Raw genomic sequence first — 11807 nt, 5'->3', positions numbered from 1 at the left:
CGGCAATGATGATGTCTGCCGAATTCCGGCGACATGGGTTAGATATATCCCTTAGGCAAATATATATGGCACCTACGCCAGCGAAGCTGTTGTGCGATTCAACGTCATGCAACCAACTCTCCATTTCCCCAAGTGTTATTGGTCACAAACCATTTGCCCCGAAAAAGATTCGTATATTGTGTTTGCATGGTTATAGTATGAATGGTGAATTTATGAAGTTGAAAATGGCGGCTCTCGAAAATGAGCTACATCCTATAGTTGAGTTTATCTATATGGATGCTTGTTTTGAGATAAACACCCCCTTTGACCGAGAGTGGAAAAGTTTATATGATGGCTTATTCTTCTCCTGGATCCCACCTGAGCAACCTGATAGAAAACATGTGGAGCAATCTATTCACCATGTACTCTCCTTTCTCAATAGCCTTGAAACGAAGATAGATGGCCTACTTGGATTTAGTCAGGGATCATGCATCATTGAATTACTTGACCGAATGGCTGAGTATGGCGAAATTGAACGTCAATGGAATTTCACTATTCACCTCTCTGGAGTTCTTATGGATTTCAAACTCGTGTCAAATGATTATTCTAGGGTCAACCTACTTCAGTCCATTTCAATTCCATCTCTTCATTGCATGAGCCCACAAGACAGTCTCTATGGAAATAGTTTGAAAGTTTGCGAGAGATATAATCCGGAGTTGAGGCTCACTCTAGAACATAGCTATGGACATGTCATCCCAAAAACTACTGATACCATCACTGCCTTGTCGCGCTTAATATTGGAGGTTTCAAAAAAAAGGCTAAAATTTTAAAAAAGGGTAATTCTCTTTAGGCGAGAGCTCATGAGGAACGAAGCTGGGTGGTATCTGCTCCATCGGAGCCCAAATCAGGCTTTATTCATGCCCACGGGTGTTTGAGAAATTAAATTGTTTTTCTTATTGCTCTTATTATTCCTCCGTCTCATGAGGTAAAGTATCTCCGGAAATTTTTGGGGCACCTAAAAATTTATTCTTTTACCTAAATATTTCTTTACAAACAACGACCGTATAAAAAACTATTAAATATTTGAAAAACCCATTTACGCCGTTACCATTACATATACAACTGAATACCCTTTACTAAATTCTCTTCAAGTGAAATATTAATATATTTCGGAAAAGTTCTTAAATCCAGATATAGAGATTTTACATGGTGCCAACATTTTTTTCTCTTTCTTTACATGGACATTATAATGAATACTCAATAATTTTTATAAATAAAGTGCTCTCCCACTACCACTTAGTATATCCTCCTTTTGCCTTAATAACAGCTTGGATCCGTTCCGGCATCGTGCGGATCAACTTCAAACAATCCTCCTGAGTGAGTGACTCCCAGACGATATTCACCTTTTCCCACAGATCATCCTGGCTCGTTATCTTTGTAAATCTGCTCCTCAGACGTCCTTTTATCTCAGCCCATAATTTTTCTATGGGGTTGAGATCTGGAGATTGTGAAGGCCAATCGAGAACTTGGATATGGTTATTTTCAAACCATCGATCAATGAGTTTGGCTTTGTGCTTGGGGTCGTTGTCGTGTTGAAACACTATCTCTTGGTTGCTGAGATTATACAGTTGAAGCGTGGCTATCATCTCTTGGTCGAGGATTCTTGAATAAATTTCAGCGTTAAGATTTTCTATTATGCGACATACCCTTCCAATGCCGTATGAAGTCATGCATCCCCACATCATAATGCCTCCGCCACCGTGTTTGATCGTTGGCTGTATATGACGCTCTTGTAGTGGTTCATTACGCTTCTTCCAGAACCACTCTCGCCTTTCATTGCCAAAGATGCGTATTTGGCACTCGTCCGAAAATATGACACGGCTCCAATCTTCTATGGTCCAACTGCTGTATTTCTTTGCAAATGCCAGTCTCCTAAGGCGATGCCTTTTCGATAGAAAAGGTTTTTTTCTCTTGACCCTAGCTACAAAATCATTACGATGGAGTGCTTCACGAACAGTGTTCACGGAAATAACCTCCTCAGTCGTCTCGTTCCAAAGTTCTTGCGCCTTGATTGCGTTCTTACACTCTCCTGTCGCCACGCTTCTACATAATCTATTTTCACCACGGATGGAAAATTTGCGTGGGCGACCCCTTTTCTTTCTTGGAGGATTAATTGATGCATTCTCTTTTTTCTGGAGTATTCTTGCCACGCTACTTTTTCCAATGCCTTCTCGGGCGGCAATTTCGCGTGTTGAGTATCCCTTTTCGAGGAGGACGGATACGCGAGCACGTTTACTTGGAGCGATTCGAGGACTAGGGCTTGTTTTATACGATAAATAAGAGTCTGATTAGCAACCTTCGAGCCATAGACACCTTTAGATATCGAGTTACAAGGGTACAAATCAACCCCGGTTTATATTGGTCAAAATTGTCCCACTTCGATTTTCATAATAAATCGCTATATCCCTGTAAAGTTGCAAACAAAATAACCAATATTGTGAACATAATGAAAGCAGGCAAAGTTAGTTTTTAAAATATAAATAATATTTATTTGTAATAGTAGACTTTCAGGAAATATGATCAATTTATTAAAAATACGAAGGTGCCCCAAAATTATCCGGAGGTACTTTATATCAATGATGCTTTATTTTATAATATAATAACATAGAGACAATAATATTTTTCTTTGGCCGAGAGCCCAAGGGGAACGAAGCTGGATGTTATCTGTGCTGTACTTTTGGGTTGTGGCGAGTGGGCATCCAGCTTCGCTCCCCTTGGGCCAATGCCCTTTAGGCATCGTGCCCAAGGTTCTCTCCTGGATGGTGTTTCGTCTTAAAGTTATCTCTGCTTCCAGTATAGCTTCCAGTGGAGCGCCTTGTACTAACACGTAAGATGGTGGGGTGCTTCTGGTTGAGTGGGCCGTTGCTAGGGTGCCGCATTCAGGCAGCGTTTCTGTGATCCATATTGTCATCGTATCCCCGGTTGCAGGGGTTGAGGTTTTGCGGGATGTGGTAGAGAAAGTCAGAAAGTCATAATAGTCGATTGAAGTCGCTTGTGCTTGAGGTATGTTTTGGTGCACTGCTCCCACGAGACATGGTTCTGTATCTTCTAGTGGTGTTATTTCTTTAAGAAACATTGCGACCGTAGGCAAGTTGTTCTTGCATGTATCTCCATTGTTCGTTTTGTACCATGTGAGCTTTTCCCACGCTGAATTGTGATGCTTTCCAGTAGTTGCCCTTTCTCTCTTGGAGATGATCTCAATTGCTTTCTCCAAAACTCTCTGTGTTTCGAATGCATGCCTGATAATTTCCATGCAATTACCTGTGCTGGGTGTTGTGGGAGTGCTTTTGGTGAGTTCAGGTGTTGAAGATCTAAAATAACTGGTTGTTGGATAGTCAGATTTAGGGCTTGTGCTATCCATGGTTGTGTCGTCCAGTTGGGGTTATCACCACTATCTCTTCCAGTTCTCTTAGCGAAATCTCTCTGAGAATTCTGGGGAGTAGAATCCACGGTGGGTTGGCGTAGGCTCCTTTAGTTGGCCATCTTTGCGAGAGGGCGTTGATTGCTTCGGCGTCTGGGTCTGGCTTCATGCTGAAGAATCGTGGGTGCTTCGTGTTGTTGCGTGAAGCAAAGAGATCTATTGTTATCTCTCCCCAATTCCTGTTGATGAATCTCCATGCTTCTTCCGGTAGTTGCCATTCGTGTTGGGATGATTTCTGGCGGCTCTCCCTGTCTGCCTCTGCGTTTCGTTTGCCTGGGAGGTATTCTGCTGTTATTTGAATATTGTGTCTCAAGCAGATTTCCCATATCTCTGTGGCTATGTTTAGTAACGGTAAACTCACCGTACCCCCCTGGTTTTGGATATAGGCCACAGCTGTTTTGTTGTCTGTCTTGATCCTTATGTGTTTGCTCTTCCAGTGTTTGGTGTGGAGCTTTAGAGCGAAGAGGATAGCCCGCAGCTCTTTCTGGTTCGATGATGTTTTTCTCTCTTGGTCTGTCCATCGGCCATGTGTTGTTAGGTGCGTGCTCACTATCCCCCATCCTGTTCCTGATGCGCCTGTCATTATGTTCACTGTTTCGTCCGGCGGTGGAATTCTTACTTGTAAGCCGTTGTGAACATCTAGGAGGATTTCCCACTTCTTCAAATCTTCTATCGTTTCTTTTAAGAGTGGTATCACCTTCTCCCATTCTTGATTGGTTCTTTGAAGGTGCTTTCCGGGGTCTCTTTGTAAGTGCCGTTGAAAGATGAACGCTGGCCTCACTGCGGGTGTTGTCGATGCCAAAAGTCCAGCTAGTGACGCTATTTGCCTCGCTGTCCTCGACTTTGTCTTTGCGGATTTTATATCTTGTCTGATTCGCGCGATTTTTTCTTTTGGGAGCTTGATATCCATGGTTTCTGTGTTGATTTCAAACCCCGGGAATATCTATTTTGTCGACGTTCATTTTGTCATTCCAATTGCTCCAGTCTGTCGAAGATCTGTTCCAGGGCTTGCTCATTGTTCATTGTTGTCAAGTGCAGTGGATTACTAATCCTTAGCGCGCGATTCGGAGGCTTCTCAAAGCTAGGGAACAAGGAGAGCAGACACCGTTTTTAAATAACTTTGTTTTCAGTATTATTACTTTTTACAATTACTTCTAAAAACAGCAATTTGGAATAATTTGATCAATATTTTACTTCAATTTTATACTTTTTTATGTTTTATTATTATTTTCTGTAACTATGAATAAAGTTCGATTTGGGCCCGGAAGGAGCAGTTACCATTCAGGGAGAGAACCTTGAGCTCTCGCCCAAAGAGAATAAGAATCCGAATCATTGACAGTCTCAGAACTGTTACATCGATCTCCTGCGTTGGGGTGAAGGCGGTCTTTTCCTAATTCACTAGGAAGCCATATTTTTCCAGGATATTGACAAGTGTTTGGGTGTGCTCCCTGGCCTTTTCCTTCGTCGAAGATGCGACCAGTAGGTCGTCCAAGTAGGCGGTCACTCTTATTCCCATCTTCCGACATTCTGTAAGGACGGGACGTAGGACTTAGGTGAAAATTCTGGGAGAAGCAGTTTTTCCGAAGGGAAGAATTCTGAAAGGATATTTCTTGCCTTCCTATATAAATTGGAGATATCTCCTGGACTCCGTATGAACCGGGATGTGGAAGAATACATCCTTGAGGTCTATCGACGTCATCCAATCGTGCCTCTGGATGAGTGGCAGGATTAAATGGAGCGTCTCCATCTTGAAATGCGCCTTCTTCACCGATAGATTGAGACGACGGAGATCCAACACCGGGCGCAATTTCCCCGAATGTTTCTCGATCACAAAAATGTTGGATACTACTCCCGGAGTGTTCATCGGGACTTCCTCTATCACCCATTTCTCCAACAGAGCTATTATCTCCTCCGATATGGCTGCTGCACTTGCTTGATTGGCGGGAAGACTTCTTGGTGGGGAGAGGTGGTTAAGATCTGGTTGCTTCCAGAACTGAATATTGTATCCCGCTTGATGATTCTGTGTATCCAAGCTGGTTTTTTCCTTGAACACAAGATTCCTCCCTTCTCTTTGACTAGGAGCACTGGCGAGAATATTTGCAGCTTTGTAGGACTCGCGCTGCCTGGCGGCTATGGCCTGTGACGCAACACTGAATAACATATTGCGAATCTCAATTCCTTGATGGAATTATCTGTGGAATATTTCCTCCCCCAGTACATTGCGCAGTTTGTATAGATCTCCTAGGTATATGTCCAACGGATGTGTGATTAACATTATTTCTTTTGAAGTTCTGCCGGATTCATGTCATGTCTTCTATACCTTGCGCCCATATGCGACAACATTGCTGCGTTCATTGAAGGAGGATCGTAGTTCAAGTCTTCCCGAGGAAGACTGTAATCCCAGATATCTTGCTGCTCGTTTGTAGTCAAGATGTTGGCTGGAGCGTATGGTTTACGGTGCCCAATCATATCCGCTAGTTCTTCCGATGGATTCCATCTGTGTCTTTCGCGGAATGATATTCGGGGGATTAACGCGCCTGGCGGCTCTCTATCGATTCCTCGGCTTGTGGGATGTGGCGAGGTTGGATCCAGTTTTTAGACGGAAGTAAGCCAGCTTAAAAACGGCCAAGAAGTCATACTTGCAGAACTACAAACTTATATAGTCTTAACCCTCATTCTTTAGTATCTAAGTAATTTTCACTGAATTCCATTCTTACTTCAAATTCTTTGATAGTTCTAATCAATCTGTTAATTTGTTAATCTTTTAATCTTTTAATTTTTTTCCTTTTATATTCTTCTGGGAATACCTCAAATTTGACCAATAAACGGCCTCATCATCGTGAAGCATGAACTGCTGACCTAGTCCGCAGTCTATTTTAGATATAATCCAAGGCTGTTTATGTTAATTATTTTCAGACCCAAAAGCAACTATCAGGCTAGCTGATATGCTCTTTTGTTCTGAAAAATAAATAAAATTATCTTGGAGATGCATTAAATGGATTTTCGGTAAAATATATTTCCATGTATTGGAGTATGGCTCAATTTTAGGTAAAAGTTTAAGGTGTGAGGTAACCCAATCATAATATGCGGAACCATAACTTTCACCGTAATTCCTACAAATATCCCCTATTTAAATTGTTTTGTCTTTATTCTGAGATTAAAAGTTTCCTATTTTTCTGATTAAACCAAAAAAAGCTCAACCAATTTAACTCACATGTTCTGCTTTGAGTTGGTAATTAAATTTAGTATTGTACCAGCACCATGCGAAAAAAACTTATTAGAGCACAAAAATAGACTTCGAATAGTGCTTTGAGAAAAATTTTCTTTTCAATTTCATGTGTGTGAAAACACGAAGCTAACGTATCATTTTAGTCACAACTTAGAATGGTCCCATGATATATAATGGAATTTTAAAATTATTCTGCCAAGCTACATATCAACTGCAAGCAGAGGATTTAGTTTAAATTACGCATGAACTTTATAATATATTTTTGTGGTCAAATTTTGAGAATATAAAGACCTCTTTTAAATCAATAGGAATAAATATAACCTGAACGTATTTCTACTGCTATATTGATATTCGAGAAAACATACCCATTACGCTGTTACGTAATATATGGAGCTCTCTTTATTGTATAATACTAAAAAATACTAAATCTTCCGCACAAATGAAAATGAAAAAATTATTCAGAAATCCATTCTTCAAGCAGCAAAAACAAAATGAAAAAAAGATGCCCAAGCTATCTTATTTTCATCTTTATCGATATGCTAGTAAGTTTGATATGCTGTTGATTTTGTAAGTATTTAGCTCAATGAGAGTTGCTTCCAAAATCTGATTGTGCTTTTCCTATAGCCTCGGGATATTGATTAGTATCACATCAGCCATATTGAAATCCTTTATATTTGTAACTTTATGGAAAACTGCCACGGTCATAAACTCGATAGGGGATCCTAATTTCGATAGCCAGAATATGTTCGGAGACATTGTAGCGTTATTAGGATTAGTTGTTTCACACGCATTTTCATCTTATCTATTAAGTTGCTTCTGGTCTCTTGCTGGTGAAAATCAAACAAATGTAAATGAAATATTCCCTGTTTCTATTGAGCTTATTTTGACATTATTTTATGCTATTTGGATAGCGTATTCGTGAGTTCTACTTCCACGCAATTCTTCGCCAAGATCAGACATGGTTTGACCTAAACCAGGCAGAGTCACTCAATACTCGACTTTCATCTGATACACTGATTATTCAGGATGGTCTCTCAGAAAGAATCGGATTGCTACTTAAGCATATATCCCATGCTATATCTAGTTTTACAATAGCATTTTATTTGGGATGGAGACTGACAATTGCATTGCTTGCGATCGTGCCGATGCTTATATTTTCAGGCTACGCATTTGCACAGGTATTAAAAGTGCAGACTGAAAAGGTGCAGAATGCTTATTCTATGGCCGGGTTTTTAATGGAACAAAGTGTTTCTGGAATTCGTACAGTTGCCGCCTTTTCCATGCAGAAGCATCTTGTCGATCTCTTCAATTCATACCTTAATGTTGCTTATCAAGCCGGCATCCGGAGAGCTATAAAAGTTGGTGAGGCAATTTTCAATTACACCCCACATGAGAATGACTAAGATTAATTTCGGAATTGAAATCAAGGAATTTTTATGGGTTTGGTGATATTTATGAATTATTGTGCGTATAGCTATGGATTTTGGTATAGCGCGCGGTTAATTTCTCAAGACGTTATATCTAACTCGGCAGCATTGCAATCGTTCTTTTTAGTGGTTGCCGGATCATTTGCTATAGGGTAATTTTTTTATCCTTTATGTACATCAATACGTGAACTATCTCAACCAAATGTTTTCAGTGAAATAGCACCATACTACATGACTCTTGTGGAGGCTCAAGTAGCAGCGCATAAAATATTCACAGTTATTGACCGTAAACCAACTATCACCTCTTCCACCAATTCCCAGAACAAGAATGTTAAACGTAGCTCTTGCCAAGGCGAGATCACTTTTTGTGATGTTCATTTCAGTTATCCCTCTCGCTCTACCATCTCAGTATTGTCAGGAATTGATCTAAGTATACCGAGTGGCAAAACCATTGCCCTAGTTGGCGCTTCTGGGAGCGGAAAATCTACCATTACTCATTTGATCCAGCGTTTTTATGATCCAACTATAGGCAAGATTTTACTAGATGGGGTGGATTTGCGAGAGCTTGATGTAAGTTGGCTGAGAAGACAAATTGGAGTGGTTGAGCAGGAACCAGTTCTTTTCGATGATACTATTCGCAATAACATTGCTCTTGGTGCGTCCAATCGCAATCCAAAAAAAAAAGAGATCGAAGAAGCATGTATTATGGCAAATTGCCACGACTTCATTAGCAATCTACCCCAAGGATATGACACTAGGGTGGGAGAACTAGGCTCTCAGCTATCCGGAGGTCAAAAGCAGCGGATTGCCATAGCAAGAGCAATAATTCGTAATCCAGCAATTTTGTTGTTAGATGAGGCCACTTCTGCACTTGACACCAGATCTGAAAAACTAGTACAAGAGGCACTGAAATCCGCTTCTAAAAATCGGACTACTATCATCATTGCTCATCGACTTTCCACGGTTCGTGAGGCAGATTGGATTGTAGTTGTGGAAAAAGGAAAGGTAGTTGAACAGGGTACCCATGCACAATTAATGGCAAATGAGGGCACATATATGTCATATGTGCAAAAACAGCAGCTCAGAGTTGACGAGGACGAAAATGAAGGTTTTATTGATTCAATCTCCAAGGAAACGAGTAGATGGAAGTCAGATAACAAGGCAAAAATGATGGACCATTCGAAACATGATATTAAATTTGCTAAGACTACTGGAGTGGACACTACTTCAGTTAGTCGGCCAATATATAGAACGTTGCGAATGATGTTTCCTGAGTGGATGTTTATTGGATTAGCTACATTTGGTGGCCTTGTTTTTGGAGGTGTAAGTTGTTTTTCCATTATCTTATTCTATAAACATTAAGTAGCTAATTTTTTTTTCAGGTCTACCCTATGCATGGCCTGTTAGTTGGCCGCATGCTTAGCGTTCTTAGGATGCCTGTAGATCAAATGGAGGAAGCCTCGAAGTTTTGGTGTCTCATTTATTGTAAGATATTCAAGCTCTTAGCCACTTAACATAAGGATATATTAAATATACCTTATAATATAGTCGCCATAGCTATCATAGGTTTCTTTGCAACTATTCTAAGGGATGGAGTTACCCTATTTTGTGGTGAACGTCTTGCTCGACGGTTGCGAGCCCAAACATTCAGCAATCTTTTACGTCAAGAAATTAGCTTTTTTGATCATCCAATCAACACTACTGGTGCTCTTACATCAAGTTTAGCTAAAGACGCAACACTTATAATAGAACTGCCAAAAATACTTATTGTTGATGGAGGAAACGTCCTATCGGCGATACTTTTCGGATTATGCATAGCATTCATTCATGGGTGGAAATTATCACTGATGTTGCTACCGACAATGCCTCTTATTATAGGTTCATTGGTATTCCGCCTCAAGTCATTAGAAGGGTAAAAATGAGTGTTACATAATTTAGTTAAAAGTTTCTAAAGTATAGCTTTAGTTTTTCAAGCAAGATGGAAAAAGAATATCGATTAGCTGGGATGGTTGCTGGGGAGGCAATCCGAGAAATAAGAACTATTAGATCACTTGGAGCGGAGGATGTTTTCGAAAAGAAATATGCTGGTTGGTGATCCATCTGATTTTAGCTTTGAACTTTTTTTGATACCAGATTTTATAAATAGAGCTTTGCCTGGTGCCCCATAGTTACGCGTTGAAGAAGGCCTTTATTACTTCCATCGGGTATGGGCTATCTCAAGGATTACAATTTCTCACTTACACCTTAGGATTTTACCTTGGAGCACATCTTATATTTTCTGGTGAAATGACCCCCCAGCAAGTCACTGTAGTTACCTTTACAGTAGTATGGACATCTGCAGCAATAAGCCAATTCTCTGTTCATTTGCCAAAATTTGTAAAAGCTAAAAGAGCTGCTATCAACATATTTGAGATGCTGGATAAAAAACCAACAATTGACCCAGAATCAAAGGGTAGATGCGTAGCGGTAGCTCCGGGAACTGCAGAATTACAAAACGTTTCTTTCGCATATCCGATGAGACCCAATGCAATTATATGCAATAATATATGGATGCTGATTCGACGATATCAGAAGGTCGCTATAGTGGGCCCGAGTGGATGTGGAAAATCTACCATAGTTTCACTGTTGCTCAGATGGTACGACTGCAATAAAGGTGCAGTATTAATCGATGGTATTAATGTTAAAGATTGGCAACTGGATTCGATGCGACAAAGGATTGGGTATGTCGGACAAGAGCCTGTGCTGTTTGACATGACGGTGAAGGAGAATATTTTACTCGGCCGACGAAAAGAGCAAGAGGTGACTCAAGAAGAGATCGAAGAGGTAGCAAAAAAGGCAAATATCCACGATTTCATTTCTAGCCTTCCCAATGGCTACCATACGCGAGTGGGCGATAAAGGAAAGCAACTTTCTGGAGGTCAAAAACAGAGAGTCGCCATCGCAAGAGCACTGCTGAGAAATCCTGATATATTGCTGTTGGATGAAGCCACCAGTGCACTGGATTCCGACTCAGAAAAGATGGTACAAGATGCGCTAGAAATCGCAATGCTAGGCCGTACAACACTTGTTATTGCCCATAGACTATCAACTGTGCAAGACTCGGATCTTATCAGTGAGTATTTTCAAATATCTAAGATTGTATAAACAATTCTAATACCATTCTATTAGTTGTGATAAAAGACGGTGAAATACATGAAGCAGGGTAAACACTACAATTGTTTTTTAATCATTTGATATCGTGTTAAAAAGGAAAATTGATAGTATGCATGATGAGCTAATTGTGCGTCCGGGGATCTACCGCGATCTGGTGAAACAACAAATTCTCGATTATTAGGGAACTACAATTCGATCTTCTAAATTATTATTATCGCTTTGTCATCGAGTATTTCATAATAAAAACAAATCTCCATTTAGTAATACAGTATGCCGCATGAGTGTTTGAGAAAATAAACTGTTTTTCCTATTTTCAATATTGTAACAGGGTTCGAATTGTAGACGAAGATCTTTATTAAAATAGACCCCACAAAAAACCCGCCTGGTGAAAACTACTAGAAAACCTATGGGAGCATGTAGAAAAGATGGAGGAGGTTCACGAATCCCTTTAATTTTTCAACAATTTCACTATAATTTGTAGACTTCTCTCCCACTAATAATATAGTGAAAAGTAGGTGAAAAGTTTGTAAAAATTTAG

General features: G+C 40.2%; 5 protein-coding genes across 5 annotated transcripts in view; 2 read left to right on the top strand and 3 right to left on the bottom strand.

The window, feature by feature from the left end:
• The window catches only part of VTP21DRAFT_8115 (uncharacterized protein), a gene marked incomplete at both ends in the record, with an annotated part of 13091 nt that extends 12169 nt beyond the window's left edge, over positions 1-922 (top strand). The window contains 2 exons of the mRNA XM_069398931.1: positions 43-782; positions 830-922. Coding sequence (XP_069245858.1) covers positions 43-782; positions 830-922 — 833 coding nt within the window. The remainder of the gene's footprint in view (positions 1-42; positions 783-829) is intronic.
• A 346-nt stretch (positions 923-1268) lies between these two features.
• VTP21DRAFT_8114 (uncharacterized protein) lies at positions 1269-3292 on the bottom strand (the record flags this gene model as incomplete). Its single annotated transcript, XM_069398930.1, has 2 exons — positions 1269-2292; positions 2715-3292. 2 exons carry the CDS (start codon positions 3290-3292, stop codon positions 1269-1271), a joined length of 1602 nt encoding a protein of 533 aa, XP_069245857.1.
• Positions 3293-3392: 100 nt separating this feature from the next.
• Positions 3393-4370, bottom strand: VTP21DRAFT_8113 (uncharacterized protein; the record flags this gene model as incomplete). Its single annotated transcript, XM_069398929.1, has 1 exon — positions 3393-4370. The coding sequence occupies one exon, from the start codon at positions 4368-4370 to the stop codon at positions 3393-3395; it is 978 nt and encodes a 325-aa protein (XP_069245856.1).
• A 364-nt stretch (positions 4371-4734) lies between these two features.
• VTP21DRAFT_8112 (uncharacterized protein) lies at positions 4735-5929 on the bottom strand (the record flags this gene model as incomplete). The annotated part of the gene is made up of 3 exons (XM_069398928.1): positions 4735-5022; positions 5118-5610; positions 5781-5929. The coding sequence occupies 3 exons, from the start codon at positions 5927-5929 to the stop codon at positions 4735-4737; spliced, it is 930 nt and encodes a 309-aa protein (XP_069245855.1).
• Positions 5930-7191: 1262 nt separating this feature from the next.
• VTP21DRAFT_8111 (uncharacterized protein) lies at positions 7192-11450 on the top strand (the record flags this gene model as incomplete). The annotated part of the gene is made up of 12 exons (XM_069398927.1): positions 7192-7256; positions 7314-7536; positions 7601-8051; positions 8118-8268; positions 8329-8453; positions 8526-9439; positions 9499-9601; positions 9665-10028; positions 10082-10203; positions 10263-11228; positions 11285-11318; positions 11378-11450. 12 exons carry the CDS (start codon positions 7192-7194, stop codon positions 11448-11450), a joined length of 3591 nt encoding a protein of 1196 aa, XP_069245854.1.
• Between the last annotated feature and the right edge of the window lie 357 nt (positions 11451-11807).

This window comes from Calcarisporiella thermophila (assembly GCF_041956535.1).
Source record: "Calcarisporiella thermophila strain CBS 279.70 unplaced genomic scaffold VTP21scaffold_37, whole genome shotgun sequence".
Lineage (NCBI taxonomy): Eukaryota > Fungi > Calcarisporiellomycota > Calcarisporiellomycetes > Calcarisporiellales > Calcarisporiellaceae > Calcarisporiella > Calcarisporiella thermophila.
Note: the sequence above shows the minus strand (reverse complement) of the source record. Positions and strands in the feature narration are given on the sequence as shown.